This window comes from Limulus polyphemus, unplaced genomic scaffold (genome assembly GCF_000517525.1).
Source record: "Limulus polyphemus unplaced genomic scaffold, Limulus_polyphemus-2.1.2 Scaffold274, whole genome shotgun sequence".
Classification (NCBI taxonomy): domain Eukaryota; kingdom Metazoa; phylum Arthropoda; class Merostomata; order Xiphosura; family Limulidae; genus Limulus; species Limulus polyphemus.
Genome location: NW_013665884.1, coordinates 277,793 through 297,126, shown reverse-complemented (window position 1 = coordinate 297,126; position 19,334 = coordinate 277,793). Strand labels below are relative to the sequence as shown.

General features: G+C 29.5%; 1 protein-coding gene across 1 annotated transcript in view; it reads right to left on the bottom strand.

The window, feature by feature from the left end:
- The window catches only part of LOC106456953 (RNA cytidine acetyltransferase-like), a 61,611-nt gene that overhangs the window by 1,325 nt on the left and 40,952 nt on the right, over positions 1-19,334 (bottom strand). Inside the window, exons 11-19 of the mRNA XM_022382745.1 lie at positions 18,174-18,387; positions 16,765-16,866; positions 16,369-16,443; positions 13,321-13,586; positions 12,910-12,958; positions 9,049-9,262; positions 7,950-8,122; positions 6,871-7,089; positions 3,485-3,636 (exon numbers count right to left, since the gene is read on the bottom strand). Coding sequence (XP_022238453.1) covers positions 3,485-3,636; positions 6,871-7,089; positions 7,950-8,122; positions 9,049-9,262; positions 12,910-12,958; positions 13,321-13,586; positions 16,369-16,443; positions 16,765-16,866; positions 18,174-18,387 — 1,464 coding nt within the window. The remainder of the gene's footprint in view (positions 1-3,484; positions 3,637-6,870; positions 7,090-7,949; positions 8,123-9,048; positions 9,263-12,909; positions 12,959-13,320; positions 13,587-16,368; positions 16,444-16,764; positions 16,867-18,173; positions 18,388-19,334) is intronic.

Here is a 19,334-nt window from a genome sequence, read left to right as displayed (position 1 = left end):
ACGGGTCTGTATATTACTTGAAACCATAAGAAGTATACGTGATTATTAAAAAATTAAAAATAGATAAAATTAGCATTTTATGGAGGATACAATTTTTTGGGGATTTCAAAATAATGTACTAAAACATTAAAAGTAACAAGTTCAAATCTGTAGCAAATATAAATATTGTAATCATTTCTTATAAATATGATTTCCTAATGTAATTTTCCAAGATATTAAAGATCATAATGCAAAAAAAACTAAATTTATTAAAAGTAATAGGCTTTATGTTTCTTAAACTACCTACATTTGTCAAAGTACTTATGAATTTTCGAAGATATTCGTCTGCTAGTTTTATTGTTGGAATGAAATATAGCAAGATTTGCATTGCCTACTAAGAAAGTTAGTAGCCAGTAGTCATCGGATTAAGAGTATATGTAACTAAAGGAAACATTTCCCTATAGAAAGATACATGTTACCCCATTGACTAAACACAAATTATCTCTCTCAGCTATTTACACACATACACTCACAATTTAGGGCAAATGAAGCAAATGACTCTACTTAAAGCACAAAAATTTAAAAAAGGAGCTGTAAAGTAAGTATGTCATGAAAAAAGCACTTGAGAAATACTATTTCATCCTCTTTACATAAAAGGTACTCTAAATAACCTTGAGTTTGGGAACTTTAATGATTCAAGAGAAATGAAATGGGTAATCAACTGTAGTAAGACAGATTAAATGTGGTATTAAAGTACACAGGATTCATTAAATAAAAAAGAGATTAATTTAAATATCTAGTTGGTGTTATGGTAAACTTAGCTATAAATAAAAGACTCAAATGAACAATTTTATGACAATTTTACATGTTTTTCTTGATTGGTTCAAGTAGAATGTTCAAAATGAGAATCCTTCCTTTCTTTTTAGTGCAAAGCTACACAACTGGCTATATGCACTGTGTCTACTGGATTTTACAAAGTGAGAATCATCTTTAACCTTTTCGAGACAGGTCACGGGTGAAAGGCTATGTCGTCTCATTTGTTCACTCGCATTCAAAATTTTATTTAACTACTATTTCATGCATTTATGTCAATAAGTTTGGTATCATACTGTAGATTATAATTCAAATTTTAGTACTATATATTACTCAATTTCTTACAGATAAACAAATTTTTGTGTGTCACGTGGTATGTTGAATGCAGCACTGGTTCAAATTGGATGTTTGTGAAGTCAAAATACTAAGTCTATAGTTTCAAACGAATTAGAACCTCAAATTACCAATATTGACAAGCTAGAATATAAAATAAGAGCCTCTTTTCAATTTGCTAAGGTATTGCTCATGTAATAAATCAAACACTGTGGCACCCTGCCCACCTCTTTCCATTTTTGGAAATGCTCCCTTGTATACACTTACTCCTATATATGACATGAATAACCAACTGGAAGCTCAAAATGTCCCCCTAGTGGCTTTCTCAGCCATTTTAACAAACTTGGCATCATTTCTTTCTTTTAAACTAATATTTCAATGAGGTAGGGTGTGTCTTTAGTCTGCTCGAAATTTCATATTTTTTTAACTAAAATACATCTTAGTTGCTAAGCTTGTTAAATTATAGTGGAATTCTACATTATTAATGTAGTAATTTATGATTTTTTAGTTATTCAAAAGTATATATATAACACTTAAAAAAAAAATTATATTTTGTTTCATATTCTCCACAACAATTTTTTTTAAAGGCTTAGCAACCTACATCAAGCAGCAACAGAGTACAAAGGTTGTAACTAGAAGAGATAATTATTTACTTTATTTCTTTAGTTACTATTCTATGTTTTAAGGAAAATAAGTTTAAGAACTTATTTCAAAATAGCAATAATCTATATACATATATAACGTATACTAATTGAAATTTGACTGTATTTTACAAAATACTAGTCTACTAAAACAAAGCCAAGACAAGTTACTTTTGTGCAGACCAAATGTCAGTATTATATTATTGGATAAGGTAACATGAGTGCACATGCACCACGTCATTGTAATTTCTGTTTTGTTAGCCAGGCACAGGTGAAAGGTCAATATAATACACATAATAAATATATATTAAATGTATAATGTTATGAGATTTAATCTATTTAGTCTAAACATTTATGTTTTTGTGTTATAATTTGTGTTCATTCTAGAATGAAAGATGCATAATTTATGTTTATTTCCTAATTTTTTATGGTGGTTGTGAGATCAGTCAAATCTACCAAACCCATACAAAGATTAATTACTGAAAATAACAGACACAATATAGTGTTTTCTTAAGAAATGTTTGATAACTATCTCGACATTATAAAGATTTCGCATGTGAAATTTCAAAATTTCTGATGCATAAAAGTATTTTTAATATTAAAATTAATGAATAGGCAACATGAGAAATGAAAAAAAAGGCATGAGAAAACATTGCTTTACAAACCTTAAGACTAAGTAAAAAAAAAAATTGATATTTTGCGCATGAAAGCATTGTAATGCTTACAGATAATCTGCCAAATTTTGTTAATATATGCTTAATAATTTGAAAATTATAGCATGAAAACTATAAAAAGCACAAAATGGTGACAAGGTCAGAGACCGAGCTCATGCTGAGAGAGTTAATGTAATTGCTGAGAATCTGGTTCATTCAGAAGATTTTTTTTAGAAGCTGATAAAGCTAAAAAGGAATATAATTTTCTAATTGATATACATATTAATTAATAGATCTACAACAGCACCAGGCAGCTTCCAGTCATTAAACAAAAATAAAATGGTAAGTATTAGTATCCTTAAAAATACACAAGATAGAGTACAAAAAGCAATGGACACAAAACTAATAAAAAACATTAATGTAATTAAATGGTAGAACAAACTATAAACAGAAGGCCACAAATACAATGCAGTTGATATGAAGTTAAGACAAGTAAAAAAAACAAAAAACATTTCATTCACCACCTTCCATTAGCAGAATTTTGTTTCTTATTAAAGTGATTTTTTAAAATTCAAGAATAAAACTTGAATTCAAAAGTTTGATGTTGCTGTAAAGGAAAAGCTTTCAGAAAAGAAAACAAAATCCTACATTTCAAGGTCTGTAAGTAAAAATACTTATCACACTATTCACAAGTTCATAGATGAGGCAGCTAAGCATAGCTATGGTTATTTTTAGCTAAAAAAAATAATGGAACTATATCTGAACCAGTGCAGGTATGAACTAAGACTACACTCTTACTTGTGGTTTATTTACGACTTGGAGCAATGACACACAAATATATTGCAAAACTAATGTTGTTTCTATTTTACTTTAATAGTTAGGCTGGGCACAGCACAAGCTAGATTGGGCAGAAGAGGATCAATTGACTAAATCTAATCAGACCTTCATGCAAGAAATATGAAAGTAATGAAAGAAACTTGAAATAAACTTGTATAAAAGAAATAAATTATACGTTTTTTTATAAAAACATCCTCAAGCATAACAACAAACTAAAAACGTTCTCACCTTTTGATAGAAACTAATGTTTTTGAAGAACTCTGCAGTGCTTTCTGCCATTCATGTTCAGAACCTTTGATTGAGTATTGTGAAAAATTCACATGCTTCAACTTTCTTTTTTCTTGTTCTTGTTTTGCACAAATTTCTTTTGCTGCTTCTTCCTAAATAATGATGTCCAAGTTACTAAATCTCCAAAAATCAACTACACTGAAGAAAGAATTACAATGCAAGTTTTCAGTTCATTATGGATCTATGAAAATATTTTACTTGTCTAGGTATATTTAGAGTTATAATTAAGCTTAACAAAATAATTTATAATCTTTGTAGGACACCATTTTAAATCCTTAGAATAACCAATGAATAAGAACTGACTTCATCATACACACAGACAAAATAAAGAAAAACTGAAAGAAAAAGAAGGAAAAAACATCTTAAACATATGAAAAGCAATACAATGGCTGTTAGTTTTATATTATTATTTCTGTAATTTTCAAACACTACCTAATATCATTTTTATAAGTCACATTAAGAATGGCTGCATATCTGCAAAAACTGTAACTTATAAAACTAGGTTTTATCTCCGTTAACCCCCCCCCCCCAACTCCACCAATAAAAGTAAACATTCATTAGAAAATGTTTTATTGTGCTAAACTTGTTTACTGAAATCAATTAGGACAAAACAATATCCCTACATATTTTATTTGTTTGTTTGCTTTGTTGGATTTCACATAAATCTACATGAAGGTTATCCCTACTTAAAGTCTCTAATTTTGATGGAAAAGAAGTTAGTCAACAACACTCACTACCAACTACTGGACTACTCTTGTCAGATCAAAATGTGAGATTTAACCATCAGCCTTAAAAAGTGCTCACTACCCTGAAATAATCCATTTTTTTAGGGTGGATAGTGAAGCATGAACCTTAGAACTTCATTGCCATGTTAATCATCGAGCTGTACTCAGCCCCCTATATTTTCTACAGCAGTGATTTATTATAATCAAAGCTAAAAAAATGTTTAAAAGACATGAAACTTGTACTAATATTGGATTTTTTTTTACATATCAAGTGTGTTGCAATATACCAATGATAGATAATGTAGATTTGTGAAGCTTTTATGATTCAATGATATGTACTTCTGAATACCACAATATCCAAATATACATTTCTGTGATTGAACAATTGAAGATTGAGTTGGAATTCTGTGACAAACTGTTAAAGATCTAGCACTGATACAAAGGATGTTAAATGTATAGAAATATAGGTCTTTCATCATAAAATATATTTTGCATTCACAAATACTCAGGTAAAAACAATTGTACTTTAAAAATATGTAGATACACAAACTACACCAATCATTTGAGAAAAAAGTGTTTTGAAAAAGATTTCTTTTGTTGTTTACAAGTGGTATTAAAATAAAGGCAACAATTTTTCAATATAGAAAAATGAAATACATATTTTCAGTTTCCACTACACATTTTAAACTTTTTTAACACAGGATCTCTCCTTCAAAAAGAGGCAAATTAGCATTTATAAGGTGGCACGCTAAGGAACAAAAAAAATTTGGTAATTGTGTTTCAGAGGTTTTATCAAAACCATTGGAAAGTCCAGAATCTGCTGTATCCAAATGTGCAATCCATATAATGGTAACGTATTTCAGTTGTGAGTTAGGAGCAATCGGAGTGGTAGCACCACCTTACCAGCAGCAGTCAAACACACAAACTGATTATCTCTTTTTCACTGAATTCTTAAATTAAATTATGCAACCTTTCTTTATTGTCTGTTTGAGGCCAGACCTTGTTCTTGATCTTCTAATCTGGGAAAGCTAGTTACTTTGCACATGCAGATAATGGAGGGAATAATGTTATTTGGTTATTTAATTACATTTGTGTTGTCCAGTTTTTTTAAGATTTAAGAACATGTATATTTTGTACCTAATTTGTAAGACATGACTTCAATAGCTGCAGAAACTGGCTGTGGATCTTTGAATATGTGGGTTCACGATTCATGTCCTGTTGCCACAAAAATATGCTCTGCACTGTGGGTGTACTATAAGTGATGGTCAAATTCTACTATTCAGCTAGACAAGAGTTGGCAATGGGTGCTGTTGATTAGCTGTCTTCCTTATAGTCTATCACTTCAAAGTTAAGGACAGCTATGCTCAGATAGCTCTCACATACCCTTAAGTGAAATATCTGAAACAAATGTAACTTGATTACATATTGATAAAAGTTGCAAAAACCACCCAGATGTTTGAATAACTCTTTGTACAAAAATAATGCAGTAGCATTTTGTATTCTAGTAAACAATAATGTATAACTTCAAAGACCATATGTATTTTAATGTTATGATTTAAATTCAAGTTAAGAAAAGCCTTATTTAAGAGCAAACATATTTATACTGTTACACATCTATGTTTCTCTGACTATTAAAATAATTAAAAACTACTTGTCTTAAAATAACTTGCAACTAGACAAGTGTTTTTTGGGATTAATCATTTTAAAAGACAGCTGGTGTTCCAAGTTTCTGTGCTTTAATGCTAACTTACAGCCTTATGAAAAACACTACTTGTTATAGTATTCTTAACTAAATTCATCACATTTCATATGAAAGTGCTATACTCCTATTAGTAATTAAAGAAACAGACATCCAAATTACACCAAAGTAAACAATATCAAAGATGGCTAATTATTTGAATAACCTACAGAAACATTTGGTTTGAAATTAACCCCGATTCACTTAATAGAACACCGAGTCACAAAACATAATTATCTTTAATTATGACACCCAGAAATATTAATCTCAATATCACAAATCTAAATTTGAAACCTAAAAGTTATGTAATAAGGTTTCTCTTATTTACTTCATAAAGAAATTAAAAAAAAAGTACATAAACACCTTGTTTACTGACTTGAAATTTAATTTCTAAGCTCCAGTGGATTATTTTTGCTATTCAACTTTTAGGATACATGATTGTTACATAGGTTTGTAGTTCAACTACACAACCAATCACTTCTTCAATAGTTTTATTTTTTCCAGCTGCCCCACTGATAAGCACCAACATGGGCACAAGTAGCAGTATCACAGTGACTATGTAAAAAATCATATCATGTGCTGAGTTTATCAATATACTTCTCTTCCTTTGGACTTATTTGGGCTAAAAACAATTACAGAAAATAATATTTTATTTTGTTTTTTGAAAAATCAACTCACTCAAATTATGTAAAAAAAAAGCACTTAATGATACTAACTAACTCGGATTCCAGCACGTATGATAAACTTGTAATGCAAATTTTCACAACCATTGTTTAGTACTATCTGTACCTTTCAATATTCTAAATTCTTCTCATTCTGTGACAATGATAAAAAATATACAATTAAGAATGAAAAGGCTTTACCAGTTCTTGATCGATGGATTGAGTAACAGGATTTAAAACAATATCTTTGGAAGACAATAAAGTCTCTTCCACTGACTTTTCCATTATGCTGCTCAAGAACTGGCTTATTCTTCTTACAGCTCGGTTAAATAAACCTAAAATCTGTGTTGTTGGAAGATCAAGTTCTTGGGCTATGGTATCAACACTCTTATACTGCAAACCTAAAGCTAGCAGAATTGCCTAGAAAATAAAAAAAAATAAAAAATAGATCCAGAAAATGTTCAAGAAGATAAACATTTTTTATTGTTATTAAAACTGAAACAGGACTTTAAAATAATGCTCTGAATTTTTATGAGCACCCTTAAGTATCAAACATCTAAATCCAATACCGATTATCTTTATAATAAAATTAGTAAAATTATAAATATCACTAACATATCCAAGACACATTATAAACTATTATTCCACTTCAACAATTCAAAAGAGTAGTTAAATATATGGAATATTTCAAGACAATTAGAAAGGTTACCACAAGACTGACACAAAAACGCAGTCAACATAAACAAACAACTAATGAAACAAGAAAGTCAGGAAGGGGCTGACACACTTGTCGCAAGAAAAATTGGCCAAGTAATCAACATAGTCAATGGAAAAATTCCATGGAGAAACTAGAAAAATCAGCCACAACAACATAAAAATGTGCTGATGGATAAATTAATCATCAAAAATACTTAAAATAGATTGATATAATAATTACTATAGTATAATTAATATAATCAAATATGCTAATAAGAATTGCAAATCAAATATACTGTAGAGAAAAAGAAGTCACACATTGCAAAAACTACACATAATCCACCCCAGTAGTCACACACAGTAATAATACCTGACATATATGTACAAAAGGAAAGTTAATTTCTAAGAGGTAAAAAAAGAGGTGTATAGTAATCACACACAAAGAAGACAGAAAAGAGACTGATACAGAAGTCCATAACAGACAGTAAGAAAACAACAACTCTTTAAAGAAGTTTTGAAAAACAAAACAATTTGAAAGAATCTTCATAAAATCATGTATAAAATAGTACACAAAAGCAACAAACCGACTGTGCTGGTGAGAGGTGAACGTCCCCTAGTTTCTCTAAGAAATACAGCTTAGAAACAATTGGCAACAAATCCATGATCAAGTGATAATCCACTAGATTCTGTGAATAGAGCTCCAGACGCTTCAGATCATAAACATTCATGAATGTCTCCAATTCTTGTCTGGTCAACACTAAAACAGAAATACAATAATTAAAAAAAAGAGAGTAAAACTGTTGTATATTAAAGAAATAAAAATAAATATGATGAGTAGAACAACTGGAAAATGTACATGGAATAGAAAAGTGATTGGTATTGAAATAGATTATGCATTGTAGCTTTGAACCACATGCAAGAAATCGAGTTACAATCAATTATATTTATCGTAAGCCAATAGTATTAAGCTTATTGGATTTTTGAACACTGCATTCTTTATTCTGTTCCTTTAATAGGGTTTTTAACAAAGAAAAGTGTGCATAATTGTATTTCAATCACACTATGTACTCTGCATCTATTGTCAACAGAACTCATCATACAAATACAACAAACACAGTAATGATCTGAATACTACGTATGTAAGCCAGTTATTACAGCAACAACCATTATAGTGTGAACCCTTTTCTAACTTGGTGAAGAATGATTATAATTAATTATATTTGAAAACAACATCACAGTTACAAAAGAATGTATACTCAAATAAAACTTGGAACAAAAATCTATAAAACAAATCTTATTAAGGTATTCTGTCCTTCAAACACAATTTAAAAATTTGAAATAAGACTGTTTTTATCATGTGCTAGAAATGTCTTGATGGAACTACTTAGTTAGCAATTTCAACATGGAATGATTATGTCAGGTTTGTTTGCTTTAAAACACAAAGATACACAATGGACTATTTGTTCTCTGCCCATCATGTGTATCAAAAACTAAATTCTATTGAGCTACCAGAGATGAGGTTTTTTTTAGAATTCCATTCTTGAAATTAAAAAATAGTACAAACTTCCTAATAAAAGGTAATTTAAGAAGTAGGACATATTAATCTTACTATTAAAAATTTTATTGAATTCAACCTTAAAAACACGTATTTGCATAACTGTACAAGATCTTTAATTTCTTTACCTGTTTGGCTTTGTTTATTCTGGAATTTATTCTGTAAAATGCTGAGTGCAAAGGAAGAGAAAAATTTGCTGAACTGGTACCCGAGCAATGACAAGAAACGTCGTCGGAAGTCAAACCAATAAGAATGTAACCAGTTGGAGTTATCAAGAGTATTTTCTGACTCATCTCCCAACATCTTCAACATAATGCATGAATGTTCACCAGTCAAGTCATTCTGGAAGAAAATTAAGTTTGATGAGAAAAAAGTAAATGACATTTGATGAACCCTTTTTTTTAAAATAAAAAACTGTTGAATGATGCAAGAGAAAAATTTCATTATGGATATTCTCATGTGAATTGAAAATGGTGCTCCTATCAGTCCTCACACTAAATATTTTGTTGTTTAATCATTAATCTAGTCACTTTTGCTGGATTTTATATAAATATAATATAATTATATAATTTATATTATATAATTTTATATAAATATAATGTAGCGCTTATGTCAATCAAAACACTTTTTTCATTACTTACGCACATGCTGTTTTTTTTTCTAAGTGATACTTCAAAAGCATGATATAAGCATGTAGGAAATTATTCTGATTACTTTAACTCTCAATGGACAGGTCAAAGGGTGCATATCACAATGTTTGAGTTATTTGTAAAATTTAATTAAAGAACTTTATTATCATTCATTGTATGTTAATAAAATTGGCATCACAATGTAGTTTATAATTCAAACTTTTATTTTATACATATGTTTCAATTTTTTAAGTTGAAAGAAAATATTTAAAAAATTAAATATGTCATGTCTTCTTGTACAGTTTATATTTTATTACACCAACCACACAATGTCTATAGTGGTTAACAAATTAGAAACTCAAACTTCAGACATTTACAAACTAGAATACAAAATAAGAAGCTACCACCTTCTTGATTTATGAGATATCAATACAAGGATAGCCCCACCCACTACTCCATTCTTTTGAAACCTCTTGTCCACTCATGCCTACTTCTCTTAATTACATGTTTATAATCAATAGAAACAACACATTCAAAACTATGTACATTTCAGTCATTTGTAAATGGCTTGAAGGGAAAAATTTGTATATGACTGGAAATTTTGAAGTCTGTTGAGTAAGTCACAGCTCTGAACAGAAATTCGATTTTTATAACCCACATATAGCTTAGTTAGAAAACCAGAAAACTACAATGGTTTTATGTGTACCAGTACAGTAGTTTGATAATTTTTTGGTTTTCTAAAATGCACCTTTGAAATCTACAAAATTAGTCTTCCCCTCCACTTGAGAGAATAAATGAGGCTTAGCAAGTACAACACACAAGTACAAACAAATTTTGTAAACTCATAAGTACTAGAAATCATTGTTTTGCTATATATTTTTATTTATTGTTATGTTTTAAGAAAAAACTAAATATTAAGCATTTATGAGTAAATAGTAATACACACACACACACACACACACACACACTATATATATATATATATATATATTCATAAGCACTTACACGCTTTGTACAACTATCCCACTAAATTCTGACCACCCTGGGAAGATATCTAACATTCAACTACCTACCAAGTTTACTGGATCAGCCCCGACTTTGTACAGAGCCATATCATAAACATTTTCTTGCACTTTTATTAACTTTGACAATTCTCATTGCAACCACTGTACTATAAACAAGATGATGAATCTTCTCCCAGTGTGTTCTGGGAGCTAGGATTATTATAAACTCTGTGGGAAAGTTCTGGTAATTGCACTGCATGCACCTGTTTGCTATCAACAATGTCATATAAACAGTTTAATGGCAGGAGCAATGATTCACTCTTTATGATTGGCAGGTTTTTACTTCATCTGATAACAATAAAATAAACATAGGAAATAGATATGGAAAGGTTTGAAGTAGAAACTCTCAGAGGAAGTAATATGAAACTTTGTGGTCAATAATAAAGTGGATAGAACATATTACTCACTTTATTTTGGATTTTTCAACCTTTAAAAGTTTTATGGTGGTTACAAGTGTGGTCTAAATTGAATGACTTCAAAAGAGTTAAGGTAGAGAAAATAACAGACAAAATATAGATATTTTCTGAAAAACGAAACAAAAAACGTTTGATATTTATTTAGGAGGTTTTAGAAACTATGCAAATGAAATTTGAAAATTTTCAGATGAAGAAAAGTATTTTTAATCTTAATACGAAAATGACTTTGCAATTAGAGCACCCAACACTCTGACTCCATATATTCAAAGACAAATTTTTAGTAATAATACTTAACTAAAAATTCTAATTCGTTGTCTACAAAAAAACTTGAAAAATCTAGTAAAATCTTGCAAAATTATGTGAAGATAATCATGTTAAAACTTATAGTATGGAAATTCCAATGGTTACATGGTCAATGTAATCCACCAAGTCAATTGGAAAAATGTGTATCTTCCTTCTCATAGTAGTTATTTTTTTTAATGTTTTCAGTATTTCAAGGCAAAATAAACATAATTATTTGGGTATAGAAAGTAATCATATGACAGGTAACAAAATCTATGATGTTAAACTTGCCTATAGTTGTAAAAAGTTATATTACAGCATTTCTATATCATAAACAGACAAATAGAAAGAAAATTACAAATCTGATAAAATTAAAACCATCTACAGAATTCTTAATCTTAATGCTCTTTATCTGAATTACTGACTTCTATATGTGTATGTACTACTACTATTAATATATGGATGTGTAATTAAAGAGGAGACTGTTTGTTATCACTGTCCTAGTAGTGTGTAGCATGGCCTTTGGCCGGAGCAACTGTTGTTATTTCCATTGCTGTTGTAAACGTTCAGCAATTAATGATGGTTGGAATGCTGTGGTTTTATCCTTTTGAACCACTTTCTTAAAATGGTCTCAAAAATGTTCTATCAGAGTAAGGTCTATCGGTCATACCAAGATATTGATATTCTTACCTGAAAACAGACAGCTCTGTACTGTTAGAACCCAAAAGACTAACAAGAACTATGGAATATGTAAATTTAAAATAATTTAATATATATATCCATGGACATTTACAGGAGTACACACTTAACAAGTAATTCCTACACCCAATAAACAGACTGCAACCCACATCATAAGACTGTTGATTCATGACAATCATGATCAAATTGTTCACCTGCTTGCTTATCTGTTGACCCATACCTGGAAATCATTTCAAAAATTAATAGAACAGCTCTACAAACACTTCAATACTGTCATATTCTACAAAATTTTGCTTTTTTGAAGTGATATATGGTTTGCGTACTTCAACCCTTACACAACAACTACCTACAAAAGGAGCATGCTGCTCAACCCTCACAGATGGTGTTCATTCAAATATGACCACATCAGATACAGTAAGATTACTGTAAATTGGTGGAAAAATGATTTCTGGCATTTTAATGCAATCCTAAAACTACATACCTGATTGTGTTCCAACAGCAGTTTCTGCTAACCTGATCTTTCACATTTAATACTGGCAAGCTCTCCTTATGCTGAGTGGTCTCCTCACTACCAGCATTACTTTTTTTCCATGAGTGAAACCAGTTCAGAAAGGATTAAGAGCCAAGAAAGACATTATGAATATTTTATCATTTTGTTTGTTTCTTGTTAAGCACAAATCTACACAACAGGTTATCTACAAAATTTTGATCTTTAGAATTGTAAATCTGCAGACTTACCACTGAGCCACTAGGGGGCTTTATTATTTTGCAAAGTGATGAGAAATAATTTAGATCAGTGAATTTTGGTTATAAAAAAATTCTGTTGAATTACATGATAATAAGAAATGTTTTTTAATAAAAACCACAGACAGAGCACAATGCTTAAAGATGATACTCACCGCAGTTTGTCGTAAATAGACAGGAACAAACTTGTTTTTTCTCCAGAATCTAAAAGGAATTGAAATAGAAATTGATATGTATATTTTAAAATATAAATATTCTTAGTAATGTATATATCTTAACTAATGGTTTATTTCATCCATCAAAAGCTTAGACTAGTGTGTTTATTGCAGTATAACTTTACAAAATTTACAATTACTATGGAACCCAAAAATATACACAACACAGTCAGCCTAGTTTATTTTGTCAAATATCTAAACTGATTTATGTAGTTTCAAAATATGTGTATATATAAAATATAGTGAATTACTGAAAAACTTAGAGCACACAGAAACTGTCCATATCTTCTGAAAAGTATATTCCCATATAAATGTTTAAAAAACACAGGTAATGATATTACTTCTTTTTACCTCAATAGTTCAGCAGTCAAACCAAAAGAGACACCAATATAATCCAATCTTTCAGGAGGACGTTCACCAAGTTTCAATAAAAGTGGTGGGAGTGACTTCTTTGGTAAAACATTTTCCTCAAGTAAAGATACAGATTCCTCATTTATAGTAGTAATTTGATTTATTTCACTGTCATTTTTCAAAGCAGCATTCTCACTGCTGAGAATCACGTTATGACCTTCATAATAATCCTGCAAGAGCTGAAGGGCACGACTTCCGTAACCCATCTGAAATTTAAAGGGTTATGATGGTTAGATACAGCAACCTTTAAAAAGTTTCAAATTCTAAAATATTTTTCTATATCATAATGAACCACATAACATGAGCCTGAAGAAGTCAAGATTACACCACATGAGCAGTAATTTTGAATAGCATAAACCTTCTCTCCAAAGCATTGATAAAATATATTTATAATTGTTTTATAGGAGTGCATTTTTGCTTCCAGAATTCTCTAGTTATTGTGTACATATTATTTTATTTCCTACTTATTTTTTAACTAACAACAAAATAAAATTTATTTACATCAAGATATATTTATTCCTCTCAATAGCGTTAATGCTGCGATTCAATCCGTGCAGCTTAATATTAATATATGTTCCAAAAACAATTGAAGTGATGCCACAACATACAAATCGGTTACCTTATAGTGAAAGAACACAAAAAATATACCTTTCTATATCATGATGTTAAACAACTGGTTCCATTTGTTATTTGATACACAATGCTGAGAATTTCATATATCAGTGTTTTTAGAAGTAAAACATTAATAATGTTTTCATTAAAGAAATGAAGTATATTTTTTTGCAAAAAATGCCCAGCCATTTTTGACCTGGCCAGATGAAGGTAGTACCTTTATATTACAAAAACATAATGAAATATAGATTTAAAAAAAGAGCACATACATTTTTTAATGGGAACGAATATCTGGATAAAATGTAAATATCAGAAAATAATATTTATCAGTTTAACTACCCAGACTAAAATTTAAAAACTCCCAAGCCATTTGAGGTCTAGTACTAGTTTCAAACAAACTCCTGGATCTTAAAACAATATACACTCTGTGGAAATCTAGAAGAAGATTTACATTATTAATTCTTGTAAACATTTATTCTGGATTTTCTACACCTTTTCAACTCTTGAAATATTTTTTGTAAGATTCCATAAGAACTTGTTCTGTGTCGTTTATTGACATTTTATCCTATGTATCGGATAATAAACTACCAGCTAATTTATCTTCTATCAGCTTTACAAAGTAACTTAATATAGTGATACCAGCCCTGACTGATATAAATAGGAATACAGCCAAAAAAATCAGAATCACAAAAGGAAAATAGAAATGAATACATTTCTGCAGTTGCTTTCTTACCATGAACTGCTGAGAAAAACATTCTAAATACATGACTTTCAATTAGTGGGTGATTTAATGCACAGATATTCAGCAGTATATTCAGACTTAAATTCCTTGAACACTCATGCTTGGCAAGAGTTCTATATCAAGACACCACTTGTAATTCTTGTAGTTATTTTTTTGTTATTTTCATTTTTAGTTTCCTTTATGGGTATCATTAAAATAACAAACTTATCTGTGATTTATTTTCAACTTCCTTTGTTGTGATAGTGGCATTCCAATATTGGATTTGCTTTTTGGATACACATTACTGGCTAGATAGCTTTCCCAATTTTTGAATGGTCTAGCTATAAATATGATTTCTGATTGGTTGATATTTTATTCAGTGTTACAATAACAGTTAAATCTGGTTTGAATTCATCAGCAGTTTTTAAAACTGTTACAATTGTTTCATTTCATCCCCATAAAAAAAATCTACCAGATAATGTTATAACATTTTTTTAAAAACCCTAAAACATATATATTGGAATTTAAAAGGTATGATCGTAATGGCATAATGTGGGGTTAAAAATTCACAATTATTACATCAAGAGAGGAATGTTTGACATCTCTACTAACAATATTTTAACGCTGCAGCTTTGGCAGTGGATTAGTATACTCAAATGTTATCATTATCTGTCCTAGAAGAGCATATTTCTACATCACACATACATGTATAAAGCCTGATTATGTTAAAGAAAAACAAGTTTTACTTCTCATGTAAAGTTGACTACGTTTGTGTAACATATTTTTCAATGGTTACTACAACATTTCACTATAATTTTCATACATTTATATTAGGCTTAATATATAATTAACTTTGAATCATCAAACATACTGCTCTTGATATGACAAAAATGATAAAAAAACTATGAAGAAATACAGCACTAAAAATTGGCTAAGTACACTTTTTGTTTTTAGTTTTCTTAAATATTTATCTATCTACATGTATCAACTTTTTTTATATCATTTTAAGTCATGTTTTTGCTTTTGTTTATGCTATTCCTATTACATCCTTCTGACTTAACTATCTTTACAGGCTAGTACCTTCATAACATTGCATCAAGGCGAGTGGTTTTTGATTGCTTACAGGGCATTATCCAGCAATTTAACTGTTAAGTAAATATAAATGTTTATGTTAAATAAGATGACAATATTCAAGTATTCTGATAACAGCTATCAGAACCTCAGTTGATTCTGACAGGAAATGTAGAATGATAAGAATTAAATGTCTTCAGCTTCTAGTTATAAAAGTGCTACTGTATAGAGCTATTTTCTATCATTACAACTGATGAAATCTGTTTAAATATTATTGAAAGAATTTAAATTAGGTCCATCATCAGCTTACATTTATCTCTAAACATGACTGAAGTCTGCAACTCTGTATATTTAAAGTGGTTAAAAACGATTGTTTTAATAAATTTGATGTTTAAAAATTCTATTCACTAACAACTGCCACATGATTTCAAACTCATATTTGCATATTAATATTATGATTAATATTTACACTTTCTTACTAATGAACAGGTTTATAATGACCCTCATGCTATCATTCATCTAAAGAAAACTTACAGCTTTTAAACTAGATTCTACACTAGTTTTAAAATGAAAGCAAATTCTACCTGTTGGTAGTCTGGATGTGTGGCTATCCTGACGATTCGGACACCTGATAAACTTGGAAATTCACTGTCTTGAAACTAAGTGACAATTAAAACAAACTACCATGAATTCAAAAAAGAAATTTCAATCTTCAGAGAATTATAGCTCTTCAAAGTATACATGTAGAATGCTCAGATAATCTAGTGCTAAAACAGTTTGATAATTAATTCTGTCACACTTACTATATCATAAGTTATTTTTATACACAACGTCTAGAACACTGTTACGAGGCAGGAAATGCATACAGAGTATTTACAGTTTAAAAACAATTACAGGGTTTTGTAATGCTGAATTTGCAGCATAACTGATGTTTCATACTTCTAACACTACTGAATATTTTCATTTTTGAGATTGCCTACCTGTTGTGACACAGTCCATGGTATAAGGTCTCCTGAGGCTCGCATACCTCTAGATAAACTGTTTATGATTGTTGATTTAGAAATCTCTCCTTCCAAACACACCTTAACAAAAAAGTAACTAAATATATTCTATGTCAGCTCAGATTCTTAGAAATATTTCATGAAATACAACATTTCTTAAAACACAACCAAACTTTTCATCGTACAAAATACAAAAAAAAAATAATTTCACTTCTATTAATTCATCTTAATCTTCAGAGAAGTATATTTATTATAGCTCCAATGTTTTACTTATTCATATGGAAGTACTATAATTAAAGCCAAAAATCTGCTACTAATGTTTTCATTATTTTGTTGAGAGTTAGAAGATTCTGACACTCTATAACCTCACCATTTCAGTGTAAAGAAAGAATTTTTGTCAATTCAAATTTTGTTTGTACTTTGTTTCAAATATTTAATGATTTAATGTTGCTAATGACTATTTTTATAACTATTAATTTTGTTAATTGACATTAGTTACTTCATTGTTAAATATTTTTATTAATTAATATTAGTTTCCAATCATAGTAAGCTACTAAAGGTTTAATGTACCAGTTTTCTCTGTGTAATATGATTATTCAAAGGACTTCACAATTCAGTGAGAGGGTACTGTTTTAGGCTATGTTTTTAATTTAGATGTTTCTAAAAGTTTGTATCACTGACTGGTCAAAGGGAGGCTTGATGTAATACAATAGTTGTGACTTAACAGGTAAAAGCTCCTCCAAAGTTTTAGAACAGTTAAAGCAATATAAAATGCAAGTTAAGCTAGACTTAGATTAAGACTAAAGTAGCAAGTTTGAGATGTCAATCAATTGGTTACTTCAGCTTTGTAATATTAAGTCTACGATATTAATGACGCAATAAAAGATATATCATGTTGTATAGATCATGAGAAATTAGTAAGTGTAATTGTTGTATTAGTATCTCCTGTGAATATATGCCCATTAGTGAACATTAGTTAAGCTAATATGAACTTGCTGTTGAAGAAATAAAATGCTTTTATCATTAAATGGAGCAGACTTTGCATTTTTCCTTTTTACAAAAGAATCCTAAAGACCCTTCTCAAGAATAAAAACTGTTACAACACTACATTGGAAGTGCTAGGAGTGTTTAAAATGTCATTAGGTTTGTATGCAAGTAACTTGAATATCTTTATTCAATAACTGTTAGAATTAGTTTCCTTAAAAGAAAATTTTGTATTTTTTGGGGAGTTTAATAGGGCTATAATAATAATAATTATTTTGACACCCAATTTATTTTAGTTGAAATTTAGAATCTTAAAAGATTATATCAAGACACCTGGAACAACAATAAAACAAAAGAGCATATATTTAAAATAAAGATCAGTTTCATAATTTCCTTCTGTTTACCTGCAGAACACACAAAACGTCTGGTAATGATCGTGTGTTTGGATCTACCGGTGGTAGAAGGCAGAATAGATGATGTGCTGGGGCATCTGACAACATCTGAAGGTCATTTGGTGAATTTTTGTAATGAGAAGCAACATAAAGCGCCATGATTCGCTGAAGGAAAGCTTCTGATGCTTTATGGTAACTAAACAATGTGTCTCGATTGATATAATATGTGATAATCATTAAGGAAACTGTGAAAAATAGACTGAAAATCAACTATCACATTTATATATTTTTAAGGATTTAGTCTATAAGTTTTGTTTCAATCATCATTTTTTCAACAATCATAGCCTAGTATAAAGGGAACATACTTAACACATGTCTGCTTTAAACCAACAAACCTGCAACTAGCCTTTCCTTTATTTTGTTTAATATATGTCCAAGATTTCAGGCTAAGAAACATTACTGTTTGTGTCCAAGCTTAGTCATACAGTATTTACAAAACACATCAGGATTTAACGTTTAAATAGTACTAGCTTCTGTAAAGATTTTAAAATAATTTTTAGACTATAGCCAACATTTTATTAAACTCACATTGTATTCTCTTCAATGTGAGATTTTTCATAATTACAATAAAAAATTAATCTGTTGAATATTATTTATGCTTATCCAATGTATTTTTCTGTGTAATAAAAACAAATATATTAGTAATTTCTCCCTTTCAATTCATAAATCAGAAACCATGTTACACTAAAAGTGCTATGCAAACTTAGAAATGTGATCAAGTTTGTAGCAATTTTCCACATGTGAAACAAACCTGAGTATTCAATATCTACCAAAACTAAAGCTAGTGTGAAAAACCTTCATCATCAATACTAAATACACTTGTTTATATCCACGTTTACATATTACAACATGCTCTTTAAGGCAGAAGCCACATGGCAAATATATTTTCTACCCATTTCAGTTGTTAAACAAGTTTGAATGAAATCTGATGGTTTTATGTTTCAAAACAAGTACATTTTTTATGTTTCAAAACAAGTACACTGACAGCTAGTGTGGATTCTAACTTGGCATTTGATCTATATAACCTGGATTCTAACTTAACAGCTAATCTACTTATATTGGATTCTAACTTAACAGCTAATCTGAAATTAGAATCCAATACAAGTATATTAG